The sequence below is a fragment of the Rhinatrema bivittatum genome, chromosome 2 (assembly GCF_901001135.1).
Source record: "Rhinatrema bivittatum chromosome 2, aRhiBiv1.1, whole genome shotgun sequence".
In the NCBI taxonomy this organism is placed as follows: Eukaryota; Metazoa; Chordata; class Amphibia; order Gymnophiona; family Rhinatrematidae; genus Rhinatrema; species Rhinatrema bivittatum.
This window is the reverse complement of record NC_042616.1, coordinates 628,987,979-629,012,273: the sequence shown is the minus strand read 5'-3', so window position 1 is coordinate 629,012,273 and position 24,295 is coordinate 628,987,979. Positions and strand designations below refer to the sequence as shown.

At 42.2% G+C, this 24,295-nt stretch overlaps 1 protein-coding gene across 1 annotated transcript in view; it reads right to left on the bottom strand.

The window, feature by feature from the left end:
• The window catches only part of SNTG1 (syntrophin gamma 1), a 2,212,578-nt gene that overhangs the window by 171,619 nt on the left and 2,016,664 nt on the right, over window positions 1–24,295 (bottom strand). The window contains exon 18 of the mRNA XM_029591258.1: window positions 7,903–8,055. Coding sequence (XP_029447118.1) covers window positions 7,903–8,055 — 153 coding nt within the window. The remainder of the gene's footprint in view (window positions 1–7,902; window positions 8,056–24,295) is intronic.

Genomic DNA, 24,295 nt, shown 5'->3' with positions numbered 1-24,295 from the left:
GCACGCCTAGGGGGTGGGGCCAGGCATGGCGGATTGATGGTGTCTCCCTCAATGAGGGAGCGCCGCGGCAGAGGCCGGGCCGGGCCTAGCTGGCCGAGAAAGCATTGCAGTGGCCCGGGCCGGCCCCGAGGTAGGTGAAGGGACTGGGACACGGCCCGGGACCATAACTAAATTATAAAATGACCACCTCCCTGGGCATGCACATGTGCTAACATGCGCCTGTGCACTGCTTTGAAAGTAACCATCCCTGAGCCTTGCAGATAGTAGGGATGTGCATTGGGTGCCCGATCGTTTGCGCTTTCGGGTTCATCTGGCTGTGGGAAAATCTCGTTTTCCAGCGGATCGGCATTTTTTTTTAGTAAAAAATTGTTTTTTGGCTTAGTGCGTGCTAACTCCCGTCAGCGCGCACTAACAAAAAATAACAAAAATAAACAGTTTTTTGTTAGTGCGCGCTAATGGGAGTTAGGGCGCACTAACCCGAAAAACGATTTTTACGAAAAGTCGGGGTAAAAAGTGTTCGTTTTGCATTTTAACCGATATATAACAAATTAAGAAATATCGTAAGATATTTCAATTTATTATAAAAACGATTCACATCCCTAGCAGGTTCATTCATATCCACAGCTAGAGTTCTATCTGGCACTTCTTTTTGACAGCACATCACCCTGGTCTTAAAATCATTGCACTGGTTACCCATTGAATGGAAGCTTAGGTACATGGTTGCCACTCTGGTCCACAAATGTTTTTCAGACAACTTAATCCCTTGGATCTACTCAGTCCTGCATATCTATAACCCTGCACGTACACTCTGATCAGCATATCCTCATTTACTTGCAGTTCTTTCTTTATGTATTACACCCCTTCTTCACTCATTACACTGCTTCCCAGGGCACTGGTGTGTCCAATAGAAATTAGAAGTCATGTTTCATAATCTGTTAAGCAATGTCTCTTCTCCCTGGATTTCAGCTACAACAAAAATGTATACCCCAACATGCACCTCCGTTTGTCTAGCCAGAATCTTCTTGACATCCCTTCCCCTATAGGTATCTCAGGAAAGGGTTTTCTCCACAGGAAACCCTTTACTATGAAACTCCTTACCAACAGCAATACGCAGCATGAAACAACCTAAACTCTTCAAGAAAACACTCCAGACTTTCCTATTTAAGGATGTATTTAATCTTTCTCCTTGGCTTCTATATCACATATCTTGCTGTCCCCATCAATTATCTTTGTCATTGTTTTGTGACAGATAGCTGTCCCTGAATATGTTTCTTGTTGACATCTTTCTTTTATTTTATTGTAATATCTTAATTGCTTTTTAACTCTTGTGTATGTGACAATGTACCCCGTCCTGAACTATTTGGAGGGCATGGGTAATAATTACTTTTAAATACATAAAAATAATATTAATACTGTCCACTTGGATGAGGCACTCTCCTAAGCTGCCCTGACACCAAACAATATGACATCTTTGTAATTTGTTTCCTTTAAGAAGGCAGTGAAAACATTCTTCTTCTCCCAGGTCTTTTAAGTAACTGAATTATAAATTTGTATTTTATGAAGTGTCTATGGTATTAACTAACTATCTGTTATTTTTTGGCCCAGGTTTGTTCCAGTCTTTTTTTGGTTAGATTTCAATTGACATTTTGTTGATTTTTGTTGATTGTTTTAAATTAAGTGTATATCTATTAAGATTTGCCTTTAGACTTTTTAAGAAATGAGCAGAATATAAGCTTTTAAATTAAATAAATAAATAAACATCCAGGGATAGCAAGAAAATATTGTTATGCATGCTATGGGTATAGCTTTACTTGTTCTGCATGAAAAATGGTATTTTAAATGAAAAATAGCATGCTGAAGGATATTTCACTAAAATACATTATATTCCCTATCCTTTTTAATATTAAAAATATGTAGAGCTTCAAAATTAGAATCATATTATCAAATATAAATGTAATGCATACTCAATACAAATGTTATTCAGTTCAGTACAATGTTCCTAAGGGCTTTATTTACTAAGCCTTTTCCCCATAGACACTCAATGGAACAAACATTTTTGGAAATAGGTCCCTAAACCCCTAGATGCATTAAACCACAATATTTTCTCACAGGAGAGATCCCACTATATCATGGAGAGGTGTCGCCATGATAATGGGGCCCCTTCCCCCCAAAAAGCATCACAGCTTTTTGGCACTTTCTTTTGTGTGACGGTATAACACCGTGGCACAAAAGAACACAGCGAGTGGACCTTTAATGCGATGGTGGCCCCAACCTCATGGGACCACCATTGCCTTAAAGGCCACTGCCGCCCCCCAAATAGTCACACCCAAAGGGGTAGGTTGAGCGGAGGTCAGTGCTGACCCCCATCTCAACCTGGGGCCGGGCCGCCAGTCAATGTGACCCCAATACCCCCAAAATGTTTAAAAGTTAAAAAAAAGAACAGCATGGCAACGGCCCCAACCCTCCCTTCCCCAAAGCCCACAATAAAATGTGACGATGACTCCCAATATTAGTACCTCCCGCCCCCACCTCTGCCTCCTCAAAGTCATTCCATAAATCCCCTACCCTCGAAGTCACTCCATGAATCCCCCATCCCCAGCCCCCCCAGAAGTCACATGAAACTCCCACCCACCCAAAAAATTAAGTGCAGGACCCCCCACCCTCGACACTCCTCCAGAACCCCTTGTACTTTGAAAGGGATCCCATGTCGGGGCCGGGTGCACCCTCACACCCAACCCAGTTTGCACCTTTTTCCAAAATGGCTCTGTCCTGACCTTGCCCCAGCCATGTGACTGGGGTAAGGTCTGAAGGTGCGCCAGGGGAGTGGGGGGATTCATGTGATGAGTTTGAGGGAATTGGGGGTGGGGGGTTTCATGGAGTGACTTTAGGGGGTCTGGGGGTAGGTGAATTGATGGAATGACTTTAAGAGGATAGGGGTGGGGAGATTCAGGTTGTGACATGGGGTGGGGGATATTGGTATCGGGGCCCTGGGCCTCATTTTATTGTATGCTTTGAGGGAGGGGGAAGGTGGCTGGGACCTCACCATGCAGTTCTTTTTCTGTTAAACATTTTGTGGGTGTCGGGGCCGCCTCCAATGATGGCCATTAGTAATGATCCCTGCTCAACCTCCCCAGTTGGCTGCAACAATTTTTTAAAGTTTTTCTACCCCTTTAGATGTACGGTGGGAGCCTCAGGACCCTCATTAGAGTCCTGGGCCTCCCGCTGCAATCTAGCGCATTTCAAATAGGTGTAGATGTTTTATCACCTTCTCGGTCAACCACAATAAATTATTTACATCAAATTGACTAGTAATTACCTTCTTTGCATGAATTTGCTTTATACATGCATGAAAAAAGGGCATTGTAATGGGGAGGGTATCTGGGGGGGGGGGGGGGAAATGCACAATATTTCATTTATCGTGCAATATATTTATTAACATGTGTTAGAACTCAAATGTGGCTTGATGAATCACCCAGTAAGGTTGTTAAGCATTTGGAGAAAATGAAACATGAAAGAACTCCATATTCATCAAACATAGCTTAGCAGGTTTATTTAAATAAAACATGCAATTTACTAAAGGAAAATGTTGCTGAGTGAGCATTACCGCCTTTGAGTGCCTTTTCTTGTTTATTTTGGTTATACACATTTTAAGAACAATGTACCACCGTAAATAATCAGCATGACACAAACAAATATGAAGGAAAAATGTAATTTTCTGCTGCCACACTCATTCTTAAGTATTTCTACATGTTCAAACCAGCTGTGTCATTTGCATTTAAATGCAATCTATACCAAAACACTTAGCAATAAATAACTCTTCTTGGTACATACTACAAACAGCATGACAAAATCTTGCCATAAATCTAATTTTTTCACTTGTAGATGAAACAAAATATATACTTCAGGAGAAGCAGTGCATGCAAATCTATCTCATGCATAGTCATCAAAGATATACTGAAAACCAGACCAGTATATGACTCGTGAGGACCAGAGTTGGTCTCCTCTGGTTTATGTACTAAGCTGCATTAGTTCTAAAGCAGGGTTTAACATCTATTAAGATGATCTGCATTAGCTAAAGCTAAGTCCTCTCAGGATTCTGCATTAGTCTGCATTAGTGTTAAATTAGACACGACGAGGATACTTTTCAAAGCAATTTCCGCAGCAAAACAGTGCTGTACCCATAGAAAAAGGTTGTTTTTTGTTTTTAATTGCTCACCCTATATGTGGGTAACAGTACTAGTACAGATGTGTGCAATTTTACCCACAGGGATAGAGAGGAAGGCATTCCTTGGGGTGGAATTGGGTAGGGCTTTCACATTATTGTTGCTTACTTTTGAATTTCCAAACGTATGTATGTAATTTTTCTCAGAAAAAGTACCCACACAAATTAACAGGTGTATATATGTGCAAAAGGTTTTCTTGAGATAATTTTCAAAGTTAAAGCTTGTGGATACTTTCATTTTGAAAATTAGTGTAATTTCTGGAAATAAAAAGAATCGTGAGCCTTTGTATTTATGGACCATTCTTTAAATTATCCCCATAGAGGACTAATGTGAGAAACATGTAAAGTGAGCTGCTTGGCATGCAAGTGGTCAAGTTTCTATGGCTGAAAACTGGGATGCATCCTAAGCAATGTAGATAGAACAAATAATTGGGCAGATTGGTTGGCCAAATGGTCTTTATCTTCCATCATCTACTATGTTACTATATAATGCTAACATTCAAATACATCTTAGAGATGTGTAGTTAACATTTTACATGAGTCAATCTTGGCTAACACCAGCTATGATGGGGGCCCCAGTCCTCCCACCATCCCCAACAGGCAATTTGAGGGCCTTATTGCCCCATTCCATCCATCATCCAAATGCAAATCAAGGGACCTTGTTTTATTTAAGAACAAAAGAACTGGCATAGGGGAGATCCAAGAAGGCCACTTTTTGAAAATGGCTGGAGCTCTCTAAGAACATGCCATACTGGGTCAGACCAAGGGTCCATCAAGCCCAGCATCCTGTTTCCAACAGTGGCCAATCCAAGCCATAAGAACCTGGCAAGTACCCAAAAACTATGTCTATCCCATGTTACCGTTGCTAGTAATAGCAGTGGCTATTCTCTAAGTCAACTTAATTAATAGCAGGTAATGGACTTCTCCTCCAAGAAATTATCCAATCCTTTTTTAAACACAGCTACACTAACTGCACTAACCACATCCTCTGGCAACAAATTCCAGAGTTTAATTCTGTGTTGAGTGAAAAATAACTTTCTCCGATTAGTTTTAAATGTGCCACATGCTAACTTCAAGGAGTGCACCTTAGTCTTACTATTAATTATCCGAAAGTTTAAATAACTGATTCACATTAACCCATTCTAGACCTCTCATGATTTTAAACACCTCTATCATATCCCCCCTCAGCCATCTCTTCTCCAAGTTGGAAAGTCCTAACCTCTTTAGTCTTTCCTCATAAGAGAGCTGTTCCATTTCCTTTATCATTTTGGTCGGCATTCTCTGTACCTTCTCCATCGCAACTATATCTTTTTTGAGATGCAGCGACCAGAATTGTACACAGTATTCAAGGTGTGGTCTCACCATGGAGCGATACAGAGGCATTATGACATTTTCTGTTTTATTCTCCATTCCCTTTCTAATAATTCCCAACATTCTGTTTGCTTTTTTGACTGCCGCAGCACACTGAACCGACAATTTCAATGTGTTATCCACTATGACGCCTAAATCTCTTTCTTGGGTGGTAGCTCCTAATATGGAACCTAACATTGTGTAACTATAGCATGGGTTATTTTTCCATATATGCATCACCTTGCACTTATCCACATTAAACTTCATCTGCTATTTGGATACCCAATTTTCCAGTCTCAGAAGGTCTTCCTGTAATTTATCAGTCTGTTTGTGATTTAACTACTCTGAACAATTTTGTATCATCTGCAAATTTGATTAACTCATTCGTCGTATTTCTTTCCAGATCATTTATAAATATATTGAAAAGTACAGGTCCCAATACAGATCCCTGAGGCACTCCACTGCCCACTCCCTTCCACTGAGAAAACTGTCCATTTAATCCTACTCTTTGTTTCCTGTCTTTTAGCCAGTTTGTAATCCACAAAAGGACATCGCCACCTATCCCATGACTTTTTGCTTTTCCTAGAAGCATCTCATGAGGAACTTTGTCAAACGCCTTCTGAAAATCCAAATATACTACATCTACCGGTTCACCTTTATCTACATGTTTATTAACCCCTTCAAAAAGTGAAGCAGATTTGTGAGACAAGACTTGCCTTGGGTAAAGCCATGCTGACTTTGTTCCATTAAACCATGTCTTTCTATATGTTCTGTGATTTTGATATTTAGAACACTTTACACTATTTTACCTGGCACTGAAGTCAGGCTAACCAGTCTGTAGTTTCCCGGATCACCCTTGGAGCTCTTTTTAAATATTGGAGTTACATTAGCCACCCTCCAGTTTTCATGTACAATGGATGCAAACCATATCCTTGGCTTGCATTTCTTTTTCTTTAGAATGCCTCATACAAAAAGAAAAGCCAAATTGAGGGAAATTGAACAGGCTTCTCCCTTGATTGACTTATTTCAGCCTCGGATTGAGGGCTTCTTTGCTCCTGCACCAACAATTATGCCGGATATGAACACAGTTGTGGATGCTGATACTGAGTGAACGCCGGTGACGGCCGAAGAAACATCTCTGAGTCCTGGCGTGCCTACAATACCATGTCCTCCTTTCATCAAGACATCTGAGGAAATGGAGCCGAGGCCGGTAAGCCCTGTAATTAATCGGTTGACTCTAGCACCTTGGGAACCACTACAGCAGCAGTTATAAGCCATAATTTTGTGGCCTCATTGGAAGAGCTAAATGGAGGAGTTTCTTCTACTCCTGCTGAGGGAATTACATCTGACGCTTCCTTGTTGCAGGCTCTGTCACTGGCAATCAGAGAGGACTCTATGGGAAACAACACCTTATTGAGCGAAGGCAGTTTGGAAACTAGGATACGCTTGAGGGGCCTGCAGCGGCATCAGGCCCGCCGAAGACAGCAGCGGTGACAGAGGCACTCCATGCCGCAAAGGAAGCATGGGGCCAGTGGTGTTGGGCTAGAGATGTGAGAGGCTACTTGTGGATGGGCCCACACCATCCAGTGGTCACTAGTTCCCAGAAGATCATCCACTACAACATCAAAAATATGTCTGTGAAGCCAGCCCCAAGAAAGAAATACTTTATGGCTCTAGGAGAAAGAGCAAAACCCCAGAAAAAAAGGTAACACAAAGGTTCATGTGTACTTTTAAATTTTGGAAGCTGACTTACCTGTGCAGTTAGAATTTGAAAATTATGGCTGAAGTCTTCATATACTTTGTACACACGGACTTCAGCCCTAAGTGCTGTGTTTTAAAATTGTGCGGGTAGTTATTATTTAAAAAAAAAAGTAATAGAAACAAAACAGTTTCAACCTTTTTTTTTTTTTTTTACAAATGAACCGTATTCTCATAAATAAAAGTTCTGTCTTTAAGTTTGTGTTTTGTCAAAATATTAGACTATTTGACCAACGCTCATGCTTATTTCAACCATTTGTGCTTCATGTTTGATTTTTATGGTTTTACATTGCCTTGGTCATCCCTTTGAGTTTGGAAAGTTGGTCTGTAAGTGATTACCTTAAGCAAATTAAATGTCAACATATGTACCAAACATGTTTTATATTTTGATATTCTCTACTAAATAGAATTGTACAGGTAAGTCCTATCCTGATATTTGAAGTCCCTAAGTAGTCCCTTTGTCAACAATTCTAAGAGCCTGCATAATGCTGTCTTTTCCCTTCTTTCCTGTCACATACCTTACTATAATGTAATTAAAACAAAAACTACATTTCCCATTACAGATATCTCACCTGAATCCTTTCAACTTCCAAGAAAGTTGCAGTTTGAAAGGCCTTTTCCCACAGTGATAGTTCATCTTCTAACTCCACAGAAAAGTAGACATCCTCGCCAGATTCAGATTGGACACCAAAGCAATGTTTCCGACGGTCCAGCAGATCACTGTCCTGATGAAAACCTGAAGTTATATAATCTGGCATACATCAATTGATATTTCTCAAAGACCCATATCTTGAGTCTTACAATCTTACTGAACACTTCCACACAAAGTCAGACCAAAATTTAGAAAATGTAACTAGACGAAGGCAGCAAATGATTTTCAAAATTTACACAGTTAGCATTTTGTTTATGTAAGTACAGCCAAGACTAAAACTGTTCCAATACCATACAGCATGTCAGATTGTGATTATTTCAAGGAAGAGAAATAATTTAGCAGACAGAGGGGTGAATTTTAAAAACTCAGCACACACTAAAGACAGGAGATATACGCAGAAGTCAGGCCAGCACGCGCTATGTAGATTTTAAAAGGTGCCCCCGCACACATGTTATCTCCTGGTACGTGCCCAAGAATGTTTTTACGATAAAGGAGTGGGATGTGGGCATGGTCTGTGTAGGGCATGGGCATTCCAGGATTCATGAATGAAACCAGCGTGTAAATACTTACACGCACCAACGCGAGCAGGGGTCCCCTACCATGTAACTTTACTTCTGCTATAGATGGCATGTAAGTCCTAAAGCGGGGTTTTAAGCATAGGGACAAACCAGGTAAAAGGAGGGGGGCTAATTAACTGGGAGGGTTAGGAAGTCCTATCCTTTAATCTGGACAAACTGGGATTGAACTAGGAAAACTGGTAATTGCGTCGGCATGCGAGTCTAATAAAATTCCCCCACGTATGCAGTAGAGGAGCAATTGCACACACATGAGCACATCCATATAAAACTATGCGCTCATGTACCCACATGCAGCCTGCTTTATACCCTGCGTGCATATCCACACGTATGTTATAATATGGCTGCATCCTTTGGCATGAGACAGCATACGCACATAGATGTGCGCTTGCACGGCTTTTTCAAAATTACCGTCATAGTTGCACAGTAGTATGTTTCAGGAGCAGTTCTAAGAAATAACTTCAAGACTTCTTTCTGCTGCCTTCTAGAGATGTGAATCGTGTCCTCAATCGTCTTAACGATCGATTTCGGCTGGGAGGGGGAGGGAATCGTATTGTTGCCGTTTGGGTTTTAAAAATATCGTGAAAAATCGTTAAAATCGTGAGCCAACCCCCTAAAACCCACCCCCGACCCTTTAAATTAAATCCCCCACCCTCCCGAACCCCCCCAAATGCTTTAAATTACCTGGGGATCCAGCGGTGGTCCAGAACGGTGGCGGTCCGGAACGGCCCCCTCAATTGAATCCTTTTGTTTTCAGCCGGCGCCATTTTGCAAAATGGCCGCCGCAAAATGGCGGCGGCCATAGACAAAAACGATTCGACGCAGGAGGTCGTTCTGGACCCCCGCTGGACTTTTGGCAAGTCTTGTGGGGGTCAGGAGGCCCCCCCAAGCTGGCCAAAAGTTTCTGGGAGTCCAGCGGGGTTCAGGAAGCGATTTCTTGCCGCGAATCGTTTTCCGTACGGAAAATGGCGCCGGCAGGAGATCGACTGCAGGAGGTCGTTCAGCGGGGGTTCCGGACCGCCGCTGAACGACCTCCTGCAAAATGGCGCCGGCTGAAGACAAAAGGATTCAATTGAGGGGGCTGTTCCGGACCGCCGCCGTTCTGGACCACTGCTGGATCCCCAGGTAATTTAAAGCATTTGGGGGGGGGTTCGGGAGGGTGGGGGATTTAATTTAAAGGGTCGGGGGTGGGTTTTAGGGGGTTTTAGTGTGCCGATTTTCCTACCCTCCCCCTTCCCCCGATTTACGATTTTTTAACGATAAATCGGGGGAATTGGTATTGTATCGTGGCCCTAATGATTTTTGACGATTTAAAATATATCGGACGATATTTTAAATCGTCAAAAAACGATTCACATCCCTACTGCCTTCTGCTTTGCATACTCTGGATTAAGTCACCATAGTATACATATTCCTTCACACTGAACTAACTTTGTAATGATTCTTTGCCAAAACACTTTATTTAAGAGATAAACACATCTGCAGCTAAACAAAAGAAATGAAGCATAGGCTGATTGAAAACATGGCCTCTGCTTGTGTTATGATGTGCCTGTTCTGATAGACACAATGCAGGCATCCAGAGCCATGGTACTCAGTTCCTATTCCCTGTTCTCTCTATTCTTGATTTTACTACTACTACTAGTCCTTTGTTTTCTGTTTCCTAATTTCAGCAAGGTTTCCCATTGTTTCTTTCTACAAAGATATCTGCTTAGCAAATGGGAAGAGAAATAGGAGACCAATAATCCTGCCCCTCCCCCCCAAACTGACTCTCACACCAAAACAAATACTCTAAAATTAAATTACCGAAATATTTTAATACATTGGACATAGAAAGCGTATACTCTCAGCTTATATAATAAATAAAAAGGTAGGTTTTCATTAATAACCTTTCAACAAAGTTTGCAAGCAAGAATGACTATGGGTCATTTTCAGATTTTCAGATTCAGTGCAGTGCAATCTAGCATCAGTATTTGTTGGACAGCATGAATCTTCTCTACAAAATTAATAATGATATCCATTAGGGATATGCAGAGAGAACACTTTTGTTGCAATTTTTTTTTTATTGTTTCATAGGTCATAATCATTAGTTCAGTTCAATTCACATTACATTTATTTTCATATATTTGTTTTATTAATGTGTTTTATTTTAAAATCAAAAGAGGAAGGAATGCAGCCTTGTTTGTGCGCCCAAATTGGGGTTTTCTAATCATTTGTAATGAAACTTTTTGGTTGACATCATGAAAAGAGCAAATGCACTCTAAAATATCAAGACAGTATCAATGTGGAACCAAAAGTGGCATAAATAGCCCAAGGACCTGCAATGGGGCAAAACACTGCCAGCAGTGATATTAGTTCTCCAAGACACTGTCAGAGGAGTAAAGCAACGCAAGTAAGGGAAAGAGCACTGTTACTGGCTGGTCCCGTACTATGGAACACCATGCCACTCGAAATAAGACTACAGAGAAATCTGAAAATATTCAAAACCAATCTGAAAACCTGGCTTTTTAAACAAGCATTTTATAAAGATAAAGAGAAGGAGAAAAATAGTTGATAAGGATACACCAAGCTAGAAGTAATTAGTAACCTACAAAAGCATATTAATGTTAAAATCAAACCGCCTAATTTGTTCCTAACAATCAGGATTAACTTACACACTTAGTACGGTAACAATTTAAAATAATAAACTATGATGGCACATGATTAATTTGTAATCTATACCACCCATATTTCTCTTTATCGTGCCCTTCTGTAGTGATGGTTATTTAACTTAACGACGGTATAGAAAAGATTTCAAATAAATAAAAAAATAAATAAATAAAACAGCAAGAGAGGCCAGAACACCACAAGACTCCAAAAGGGGGACAAAGGATACCATCAACGATGGCATGACATCCCCCACCCAAGTCTACATGAGAGGAACAAAAGGGCACCAAGGGCATGAATAGCACAAGGTACACTGAAATGGGAACAAAGCACTAGAGATGTGAATCGTGTGCCTGATCGTCTTAATGATCGGGTTTGGCTAGAGGGGGGGAAAAATCTGATCGTGGGTGATGTGGGTGATGTGAATCGGAATTGGTTCTGATTCACATCGTTATTTTTTTTGTAGTGAGGCCTGACCCTTTAAAATTAATCCCTTACCTTCCCCCACCCTCCCGAACCCCCCCAAAACTTTTTACGATTACCTGGTGGTCCAGTGGGGGCGCGGGGACCGATCTCCCGCTCTCGGGCCATCGGTGCTATTTTGGCTGCCACTCAAAAATGGTGCCGATGGCCTGATAAAAAAAAAAACCCACCCAACCCTTTAAAAATGACCCCTTAGCTTCCCCCACCCTCCGAGCCCCCCAAAACATACCTGGTGGTCTAGTGGTGGTCCTGGGAGCAATCTCCCATTCTCAGGCCGTTGGCTGCCACTCATAAAGATGGTGCCGGACCCTTTGCCCTTACCATATGACAGGGTATCCGTGACATTGGCCAGCTCCTGTCACATGGTAGGAGCACTGGATGGCCGGCGCCATCTTTAAAGATGGCGGCGGCCATCTTTACGATGGCGGCGGCCATCTTTAAATACAGCGGCGGCCATCTTTACAAAGGTGGCGGCCATCTTTAAAGATGGCGCCGGCCAGCCAGTGCTCCTACCATGTGACAGGGGCCGGCCAATGGCACGGATACCCTGTCATATAGTAAGGGCAAAGGGCCATTGGCGCCATCTTTATGAGTGGCAGCCGACGGCCTGAGAACGGAAGATCATTCCCAGGACCACCACTAGACCACCAGGTATGTTTTGGGGGGATCGGGAGGGTGGGGGAAGCTAAGGGGTCGTTTTTAAAGGGTCGGGTGGGTTTTTTTTTTTATCGGGCCATCGGCGCCATTTTTGAGTGGCAGCCAAAATGGCGCCGATGAACCGAGAGCGGGAGATTGGTCCCCGCGCCCCCACTGGACCACCAGGTACTCGTAAAAAGTTTTGGGGGGGTTCGAGAGGGTGGGGGGAAGGTAAGCGATTCATTTTATAGGGTCGGGGTGGGTTTAGGGGTTTTTTTGGTGTGCCGGTTTTCCCCGCCCTCCCCCCCTTACGATTTTTCATGATAAATCGAGGGAATTTATATTGTATCGCGAGTCTTAACGATTTTTGACGATTTAAAATATAACTGACGATTGTTTTAAATCGTCAAAAAATGATTCACATCCCTACAAAGCACCAAAAAGGGGCAGAAAAAACCAAAGGCAGTGATAAAGGGTCAAAGCAGCAGAAAGAGTGGCATGAAGACTTCAAAGCATCATGAGAGGCATAAAGAGCAACCCACAGTGGCTAAAATACCCCAACAAGAGGAGCTAAGTGCACCAAACAAATTGGTTCAAAGCCCTAGATAGGGACAGGCCAGAGGAAATCCCTGCAGGAGGCCTGACATGGCTTCTGTACAGCATTATTAGGGAAAGGGAATGGCTGTTCAGACTTGGAGTTGGTCTTCCCTTTTGCTGTGTCCAATATCAGCCATGTCAGTATCATCTGCTTTCTCTACCTCCTGACTGGAGGCTAAGATGCTACTGACTAGAGATGCCAAATTCTCTTTAGTCACTAACTGTATAATATCCTATGAATCACTGATTCTTTTTCTAAATCAGTTTTTGCAAATACTGCTTCCATTACATGAGAAAAAGTAATAATGGAGGAATGTATTATTTAAAGTGAAGGCAGGAGAAGACTTGGATGTTTTCTTAAGAAATTTTGAGAGACCCACCCGCATGGCTGGTTGCTAGAAGCCACCTGGACCAGCTACATGGCAAATATGCTTACAGGCAAAAACCAAGCAGTTTTTCAGGCTGTCATCCCAGATGGAAGAGCCAGCTATTCAGAAATCAAATCAGTCTTCCTAGAAACAGTGGTGTTGTACACTACGGAGATGGATTGGCAAAAGCTTTGATGTGGTACCCTATAGCTCAGGGAAAGTCTGCAGAGCCTTTTTCACTGGCTAAGGGATACTGGATGGAAGTGGCTACAGCTACAAAAAAAACAAACATCGAAGCAGCTAATCAGGTCCTCCTGGAGCAGTTTCTAGATGGGCTGGACTGACCTATGCGTAAGTGGCTATGTCGGAGCCAATTGTGGAAACTGTATTGGAAGTGGTGGATGCCTTCTATCGGGCTCAATCAATGCCTAATAGAAAGGCAAACTGCACTGGGTCCTCAGCATGACAGTAAGAGCACAAGAGTCCAACAATGATCCTCAGAGCAGGACCACGCTGGCTCTGTACTCCATCCACAGACCCCAGATCTCCCAACTTGATATAATTGTGGAAAGAGGGGTCTTTTGGCTAAACACTGTCTCCACAAAGATAGAGAATCTATATGCCTCAACCTAGTGCCACAACCAGCGCCAAATGTTAGTTAGTAGTACTAGTGAAGTAAAACCTCATTCACTGAATTTTACTCACTCATTTTAAATGAAATGAATCAAGCTTATTTGTTGCATTTTGCACTTTCATTTTAAATGAATGCACCTCTAATATTCATTAGGGATGTGCAAGGAAAAAAAATGTGTTTTCATTTTTTGGTTCATTTTCTGGAGATTTTTTTCCCACAAATTTCAGTTCATGGATCACTTCATTTGTTTTATTTGTGAGAAAAAAACAAATCAAGCAATTAACCCCCACAAAAAAAAAAAAAACAGCCAAAAAATGAGCCCTCTCTCCCACTCTCCCAGAAAATTGCCAGGGTCAGATCCCTCCGTCCACCACCACTTCCCAGTCCAGTGGGGATCCGCTGACACGGACTTGGCTGAAGCCTCAAGCATGCATAGGCCGAGGCCACGGTAGAATGCTGCTGTGTTGGCCTATGCAAGGCAGAGGCTTCAGCCAAGTCCTAGGGCCAACACCTGGGCTCAGCCAAGGCCAGGGACTGGATCCAGGCCTGAAGTTGTGGTGAGTTTCTCTTTGAAAATAGGTTTGCTGGCCTTTGACTACATATGGCAACGATATTGATGGATTAGGAAATAGGTTATTCTGTGAGGAATTATACGTATTTTATGAATTACTATTTTTTTATTAATATTTCAGCTATAAGAAGATTGCTATTAAATGAGTCTGTTTAAGAAGCTGCTTTAATACATGTTTTCAGTAACACCCACTTGCGCATTAACAGTAATGCCAAAACTTTGGAGTTAATGCCTAGAGAATATTAATAAGCTGTGTCACATGCAAATATATGCAAAGTAGTTAATTAATATAAACATGGCTTAATATAAACCTGATCAGTCATGTTAAATCACATAATCCATGTTAAGCCATTAAGCTCTAGCTATACTTTTGTCCATATCCTTAATTTAATTCATGTTTTTTTCTATTAAATTTATATCCTGAATTTTCTTATTTGATTTATCTTTGCATCTTGGCAAGACTGTAAGCGCCACGGAGAAGTATCTGTGCTGCGTACATTTAGCAATACTATAGAAATAATAAGTAGGCTTAGCAGTACTTGGTGGAAGTCTATTGACATTTCTGGACTGTTGCAGAACATAGCAAAAGAAGACTTTATTAAAGCTATTCTTGCCATTTCTCACAAGGACAAACAAGATTTAAATATGTCTAAATCACTCGCATAGGAAATAATAACTGTTTGGTTGTGGAAAATCTTGGTCCTGGATTTATGCCATCCTTGAACTGGAATAAATATTAAAAATGTTCAGGCCAAATAGTTCATTTTGGTTTGCTTTTTCTTTGTTGTTTTGGGGCTCTGTCTTTCACTTTGTGGTTTGTAGAAATGGTAACTTTGAAAGCAGCCTGCAAGCGCAAGTGTGCACGTCCATCAGCCCATGCCCAGGGACGCGGCTATTTTCCAACACTCGCACATATATGACCACATGATTTAAAATATGCTTTCTGTGTGCACATGTATGCTCAATTTTAATTGGGCGCATGCTTGTGCATGCAAATTCTGCTTCTACCGTGTAAGGGAAGGATTATAGTATAAAGCTTTTTATTAATCGTGCCACCTCCACAGCTGGCCCTCTACTGTGGAATTCCATTCCTACAGACCTCAGACAGGAGCCCTGCCTCCCAACTTTTAGGAAAAAACTTAAGACTTGGTTATTCAAGCAAGCTTTTCCGGACACAACCCAATGACTCCCAAAACACCTTACCATTTGTATATAACATTTATTTTGTATACTACATTTAAATTGTACATTGTTTAACCATTTCTATCCTCTCTTCTCTTTTTCCTTCTCCAAGTTTGGCCTCCATTGTTAAATGTAACTATACCTTCTGTCACCTCAGTTCTGGTTCTATGTTTTTAAGTTCTATGTATTTATTGCACCCCCGTTCTATGTAAACCAGCAAGATATGTTTTCATGATTGCCGGTATATAAAAACTCTAAATAAAATAAATAAATAAATAAATTCAGAAAGAACATGAAACAGCAAAGCATCCATCCATCAGAAGAAAGTTTGTTTAAAAAAAAACAAGATAAATGATAGAATTAACATGATTAAATGCAAAGCATATAGTCAGCACACCAGATGTATTCCATAAGTATACTGTAATATGATTAATACATTTTCAGTTCACTTCCTTATTTTGTTATGCACCCCCTTTAACAAAACAATAGTGAACACAGAACTCTGAGTGCTTTGTTTTTGTTCATTCAAGAGACTGCAGATTCAGTCAAGAAAACATAGAAAGGGAAATAAATTAAAACAACAACCGGGTAATTTGCAACCCGTAGCCCAAGTGTTTTAACAATTACAAATTATTCAAGATTACTCCATATTACACCCATCCTGCGGAATCTGCACTGGCTCCCAATCAAATTCAGAATCTTATACAAAGTTCTAACGATCATCCATAAATCCATTCACAACATCACCCCCCCTGGATCTTAAGTTCCCACTTCGACCTCACATTCCCTCAGACTGGTGAGGTCAGCGTATAAAGACACCTTGCTGGCCCACCCCATTAAATCCTCATTAAGGAAGAGAGCCCTTTCCACGTCTGGACGAACTCAATGGAACTCGCTCCCACCAGAGCTCCGACTCGAACAATGCCCAACCACTTTTAAGAAAAGACTCAAGACATGGTTGTTTAGTGAAGCCTTTGCTTAACTCCGATGACCCTTTGAACCTATTATGCAGCTTTGCTAGTAGAACTTCGTCACTAGCAAGCCACTCTGTATGTGAGTACAGATGATCTAACAAATGTTTTCTTCCTCAATACCTAATCCCAGTGTCATTTTCTTAGACACCTGGCTCGCCGGCAAAAAAACATTTTCCTCCAGTTAGCTCGTTGTTAAACCCTTTTTGTTGGATCCATGTTTGTTTTCCTTTGTTTAATATAATGCATTCTTTTGCAATGGTTATTGTTATAATGTAAACCGAGGTGATTTGTAACTTCTTACATGAATATTGGTATATAAAAGTGCTAAATAAATAAATAAATAAATAAATAAGATCAATCTTCTAGCTCGAGGAGACAAACTCTGAATATATATTTCCCATATAGCCAAAAACCTTTATTTCCTTCTAAAATGAGCACAATGATGCACCTCCAAGGATTCCAAGTACATCATGTCATGCAAGGAATTCCTCCATTGCCAATAAGAGGGTGGGATTCCTCCCTCCAGACCAATAAGATCAACTTTTTCCCCCAACTCAAAGGCTTTACAAACAAAAAGAATATCCCGCTTTCTCACAAAATGTGTAGAAAGGTTCTTCTCAAAGTTTACTCAGGAGATAAAGGGAACCCATAACCCAACAACATATTTAAGAACTGTAGTACTTTCTCCCAGAACTTTATGATGAAACCACCATGGGTCAAGGAGTCTTTATTTTGTTTACATTGCACACATTCCGTAGAACTGGACAGTTTGGCATGAAAAGCTAACGATTGAGAAATATAGGGATGCACGCCGATGCCATTGTCATTAAAACCAGTTCTTTCCCATTCTGCCCAGTTAAAGGATAGGTCTTCCAAACCCACCTAGTTTAATGGCCTTCCTTTCCCCCTGTTAGCCCCAACCTTTAAAACTCCGCTGATCTGCCTGGATGTTTTTTTGTTTTATCACTTACATGTGATCCATAACAGAAGTAAAGTTACACGGCATGGGATCCCGGTGCACACCATTGTGCGTAAGTAAAGTATTTACACTCAATGATCAGGTTAAAATCTCGGAAGGCCCATGTCCCACCCAGACCATGCTCAGGCCTTGCCCTTTTTGAAAGCTTTTCATTTGCGCACGTAGCAGGAGATACCTGCATCCGGGCATCTTTTAACATCTGCTCAGCATACACAAACCTGACATAGTCGCGCAACCCCTAATTGATGTGCCCGTTGGGCTTTTAAAATTCACCTGTTCATGTTTATTTTGGTTAGGTTTGTTTCCTGAACCAAAATAAACTGCTGCTGCTCACTGGATATTGTACTAGTAATCAAGTTCTGCAAACCCTCCTAAGTTACTAGCTTTTCAATATCCCTTTCATCTAAGTCATCAAATCTCTCACTTGATTCCTCTGAATCCGTAGTTTCTGCAAAAATACTGGTTAGAATGGAACATGGAATGTTGTGCTGGCTTTTATGGTTATTCACCTGGTATGTAGCCACTGCTGCTACCATCCTGTATTGCATTTGCCCTTTTCTTTCCTTGCACCATACCAGCAGTGGAGATGGGAGCAGGCAGTATCTGTTCCAGCTACTAACTCAATACTGCTTCTCTTGCTAGTTTTTACCTCTTAAAAATATCCCTTCTGAGTTTGATCAGAGGATACCTGGTCCTTATCCTATATTGCCACTGCTATTTGTACTTACCATATTTCTCACTTAAGGATGAATAGACTATCCTCTTCCCTCTAATTGACACATATGTCTGTTGATGCCAGTGACTTGATGGAATTTATACAGACAGATCACTAATGGATAGGGGCTTTTAATGTTACAGTCAATGTACTGTGGACATGCACAGATAATGGACTAGACATTTGTTACAAATAGAGCTTATTGATTTTCTTATGCTTGCAAACTATGTAAAGAATTTAGTTCAATTCACAGCCAGAAAAATTACCATAGTATCATATTGTCACCTATTCTTTTACACAGAAATGCAAACTTCCTTCTGAATCAGTTAGTTACTGATTACTTGGCACATGCTGCAAAAGAAAATCAATCTTTCTTTATGTCTGTATGTTTCTTGTAGGCACTGACAAATACTGTCTGCCTGCTGTAGAAGTGAAATCTTACCCTGCTGATATACAAATACACTGTAACTTTCTGGCAGAGAGATTACAGTTTTTCCTGCTGCTAGCAGCACTGCTAGGACTCAGTGACAGTGAATGTAAGAGCATACCTTCATATATACTCTAAATCAAAAGCTATTTTTCTAAAATAATGTTTTCAAGGAGCTTGAAAAGCACTACCTTCTCTTTCTGTGATCCAACAGAGGAATGACTGATAACAAAATGGCTGCTCAAACTGTTCTTAATTTCACTTACATCTAAAGAAATTAATGAAGTCAATCCTTGCAACTACCTGCTGGAATAGACTAGTCGAAAAAGTGCTGAAACATGATTGGTTCTGTTAATTCCTTCTCCCATCCCTAACTGGCTGCACTATATTTGACTTTGTTTTCCTCATTCTGAACAGAATGAGTCAAAAAGGATTCAGATTTTTTTGTGGGACTGTGCATACTCAATTCAAAAGACCTGACTCAAACAGAAAATCAACTCATTCAAATAAAATTGCACATTTGGATCATCGCAATGCACATCTCTAGAGGTTATTGAGTACATTTTCAAGAGGGTCATGCATGGAAAAGTGGCTTTTATGTGCAATATAAGGGCCAAATTTTAAAATATACGCATGGGCGTAGATTTGTGTGTGCCGAGCCTATGCAAAATAGGCTCGGCGCATGCAGGAGCAGGTTTTCAGGGTTACGCGCGTAAGTTATGTGCGTAACCCTTTAAAAATCTGCCCCTAAGTGTGCGTACTCAATTTTCCATAAGTGTGACATATACACAGGGGTAGATTTTAAAAAAATGCGCGTTCACGTACTTTTGTTGGTGCACCAGTCGCAAACAAAAGTACGCTGGATTTTAGTAGATACGCGCGTAGCCGCGCGTATCTGCTAAAATCCAGGATCGGCGCGCGCAAGGCTGTCGAATTTGGGCAGCCGGCGCGCGCCGAGCCGTGCAGCCTGCCTCCATTCCCTCCGAGGCCGCTCCGAAATCGGAGCGGCCTTGGTGGGAACTCTCTTTTGCCCTCCCCTCACCTTCCCCTCCCTTTCTCTACCTAACCCACCCCCCCGGCCCTATCTATCCCCCCCCCTACCTTTGTGCAGGGATTTATGCCTCCCGGAGGGAGAAGTAAATCCTTGCGTGCCAGCGGGCCACTGGCGCGCCGAGACACGACCCGGGGGTGGTTCTGGAGGGCGCGGCCACGCCCCCGGACTGCCCCGGGCCAAAACCACGCCCCCGGGACTGCCCCCGAAATGCCGCGTCCCGCCCCCAAAACGCTGCGTCAATTGGCCCCGCCCCCGACATGCCCCTGACACGCCCCCGATAAAAAACCCCGGGACTTACGCGAGTCCCGGGGCTCTGCGCGCGCAGGCAGGCCTATGGAAAATAGGCACGCCGGCGCGCAAGGCCCTGCTCGTGTAAATCCGGGTGGATTTACGCGAGCAGGGCTTTTAAAATCCCCCCACATTTGTGAGCAAAACATTGCACAAAAAATTGGGCTTGTTGGGGGCATATCAGAGCAAAATTTGAAATTTCACTCATATGTTGCTATTTTATAGCATATGTGCGAAATTCATCAAAAATGTGCCAAAAATGTTATTACTGATATTTTATGCACCAATTTCAAATCTGCATTCTCTCTTACAACTTTATGTTTGGTGGATGGATTCTTCTGGTAAGTGGACACTGCAGCATGCTAGGAAAAGGCAGAGGTATTTTAGTGGGGCACAGTAAGGGAAATCATGGTCCTTGCCCAGAAGTAAGTTTGCTTGTAGCATTAATTTTTATCTGGTTTGCTCTCAGCCTGTTACAAACAGGGAGATGCATCAAGTCAGGATAGTGCTCTAACGTGTGTAAAACATCATATATCATGCAACATACGCTATATTTCATGCGCTAGAACACTATTGCAATGACATTGTGTGATATACATGATACTATGCATGACCTCACACTGGTACCCTCCCTTATTACAAGGACCTTCTTTACATGCAATTTGCAATCATGAATAATGAAAATGCATGCAAAGAAGCTCATAAGAACATTCCATACTGGGTCAGACCAAGGGTCCATCAAGCCCAGCATCCTGTTTCCAACATTGGCCAATCCAGGCAAGTACCTAATCTGGCAAGTACCCAAAAACTAAGTCTATTTCATGTTACCATTGCTAGTAATAGCAGTGGCTATTTTCTAAGTCAACTTAATTAATAGCAGGTAATGGACTTCTCCTCCAATAACTTATCCAATCCTTTTTCAAACACAGCTATACTAACTGAACTAACCATTAATAAACATTTTTATGTTAATATTTTATTGCAGCTGACCAAAAAAGTAGTAAGCTGCAATAAAATAACACATTTCTGAAATGCACTAAATGTGTAGCGGGAGTCCTGGGACCCTAATGCAGGTCCTGAGGCTCCTGTGTCACATTTAAAGTTCAAGCAACCAAAAAAAAAGTGTTGTGGCTAGAGAAAATTTTGAGCCAGGGGACACAGCTCAACCTGGGACCACCAATTGAGGTGCCCCTGGCTCCCTGAAAGGAAGAAAAAGTAATATTATTGTGCAGCAATGGCCCCCCACAGCCTTCCCTCTTCCCCCAAGTCAATAAAATTCATTGGGGTGGCCTAAGTCCGATCTCTGGACCATGCCCCAGTCACATGGCTATGGCAAGGTCAGGTCGCTGCCATTTTGAATAATAGTGTCAACCAATAGCATTGACTGGGTGAGGTTCTAGGGGGTGCCCTGGCCCCAATGAGGGACTTGATTCAGCTTTTTAAGGTTCTGGGGCTGCAGAAAGGGGGTTGGGAATTAGAGAGGGTACCTGGGGGTGCAGAGGAGTGGCAGTGTTGGGCCCTGACCCTATATTATTTGATTTCATACCTTTGGGGGGAAGGGGAAGGGGGTTGGGGACTCCTGAACTCCCAATGATTTTTATTGACCTCTGGGGAGGGCGTAGGAGGTTTGGAGACCCCTGAACCCTCAATGATATTTATTTGAAAATGTAAATGAGATAAAGGTCATCTCCTTGCATGATTTAGACAGTTTTTTCCCACTTTGAGGAGCCGCCTTGTGGGTGACCTCAGTTTGAGCCAGGAGCAGCACTGACCCCCACTCAAGTTCCCCATTTTGCTGTAGCAAATTTTTTTTGCCACTGGCCCTTTAAGGTGATGGTGGTACCTTGAAGTTAGGGCTACCATCACATTAAAGGGCCACTCGCCATGTTCTTTTGTCCTGTATTATTTTGCCTTCAGACAAAAGAACACACCATAAAGCCATTTAATTTTTTTCTGGGGAGGGGTCCTACTATCAAGGCAACACCCCTCCAACCTGATAGTGGGACTCTTCCTGTGAAAAAAAACATTGTGGCTACATACATCTAGACCTAAGTTTGCGGATTTTCATTGGAGGAATCTATCAGTGAATGGCACTGCATTCCAGAGAGGTTTAATGTGTGTGTATGGTGCTGACAAGGATATATAGGGGTGAGAGGTAGAGAATGAGAGTTACTCTGGCATACTTCATACTTTTCCTAGTTGCCTTGTTAGTCAACTCTGGAAGTCACCACAACCCTTCTCAGTCCTGAGCTGCTTGTACCTCACATTCCTTGACTAATTGGCCGAGTATTAAGGGATTACAAGCCTCTCTTTATTTCCTATGGCTCCACTACATTTTCTCTTCTTGATATTAATCCTTCCCAATTTTATTCCCTGCTGCAAACCACTATTAACACCAAGTCCACCTTCCCCATTCCCTTCCTTCTTTATCTCATGTACTATTCTGTCATCTGCACTGTCTACTGTTCTTAAACTTCAAAGTTTTCTTCCTCTCATCCAGCCATCTCCTCTCTCACTGATAGTATCTCATCTTTGTTGATGTCATCACACATTTGCTTCTCTTCTACATACTTTCCTGCTTCTCTCCCTCCTCCTCCTCTCAGCCTGGGATATCAATCCCAATTCTGGTCTTCCAAGGAAACTTTCACCCCATTGGTGTATTTCATTGGTGTATTTCAATTGGTGTATTCCAATCTTATCATTATTCCTCCCTCCCTCTTCTTTTCCTTTCTCATGTTCCATTTGGCATGCCCACTCTATTTCTAAGAAGCTTTCCTATATTCATGAGATCTTTATCTCCCATACTCATCATCTCCCTGTCTTGATGTCCACATCCTAGAATAGTCTGAAATTCATGACTTCTTCCAGGAAGATCACATCACTGGGGATTGGCTTCAAGGTAGGTGTGCTGCTCTCACTACAGCCAGTGAGATCTGCCTTTTTCTCTTTCTGATATCTAGGTGGTCTTACAATCTAGGTCCTGGAAGTCTGCTCCAGCCTCTACCTGGAAATAGGCCTGCTATCTAAGACGTGGGATAACTTATTCAGCTATTCTCTTCCTTCTTCCTTACAAGTGATAAAGAATATTACTCAAAATATGACTCATGATCCCACTAGCATAACCACAAACTGCAACCGATGTGTGATACAACAAGGTCCACCAGCAGTCCAATGCAGTAATCAAGAGAACCTCTAGCCTATTCAAACCATTTCTGCTGTTTTCTCTACTACCCCACTAAGATTGGTGAGATCTTTCTAGCCTGATGCATGCTTTATAATGTCCCCAAAACCAGAAGCCTGCCTTTTCCAGAGGGACCAGATGATTATCTTGAGGAAGAGGAGGAGGCAGATGACCTGAGTGAGGAGGAATTGCCAGGAGGTACATCACCAGACTCACCAATAGGCTGCAGAGAAAAGGAAACTGTCTCAAATAAATTTTCAATAGTGAAAGTGTATGTATGTACAATTAAAGGTAATATAATGCATATAGAAATACAATTTAATACTTCCTAAGGCTTCCTCTCTTTTTGGGGGTGGCTCCAGTGCCTTGAACTGGCCCAATCTTGTTCTCCTCCACAGCAGTGTCTGATCACTTACTTACAGTACCCATAGGGCATGGACACTGAAAGCAATGGCAAGGGTTGAAAGCTGCAAGAGGACTGTGGAGGTTAGAGTTGCTCCTGAAAGCCAACATGAAGTGGCCTGAGGATGAAGGACTGCCAGAAGTGGTATGCTTATCCTCTTCAACCACAGCATTAAAATAATGTGCATATCTGTAGCAGCAGAGGGGGAGGTCCCCACCTGTGTACTCATAGAGGAGATAGTCTTCATCTGAGGTGCAAAGATGTCACTGGAGGAAGCATTGGTGCAGGTGGTGTACCCAGTGGAGGAAGAGGGCCCATTTTGGGTACCGGTGGATGCACTGGGAGAGTCTTCCAAAGAGAGAAAGGAACAATAGCACGTGGTGGAACAATCCAGGATGGTGGTGCAGCAAATGCTGGGGAAGTCGGCATCTAGAGGCTCAGTGGCTGCCATGAAGCATTCCATACAGGCTGCAGTTGGCAGGGAGTAATTCACTGCAGCATCTCCATCCAGACTGCAATTGTATCCTGCAGCATTTTACCAAGGCCCTGCATCTCCTGATGGATGCCTTTCATTTTCCTCCTGTACCATTTCCTTCAGAGCAT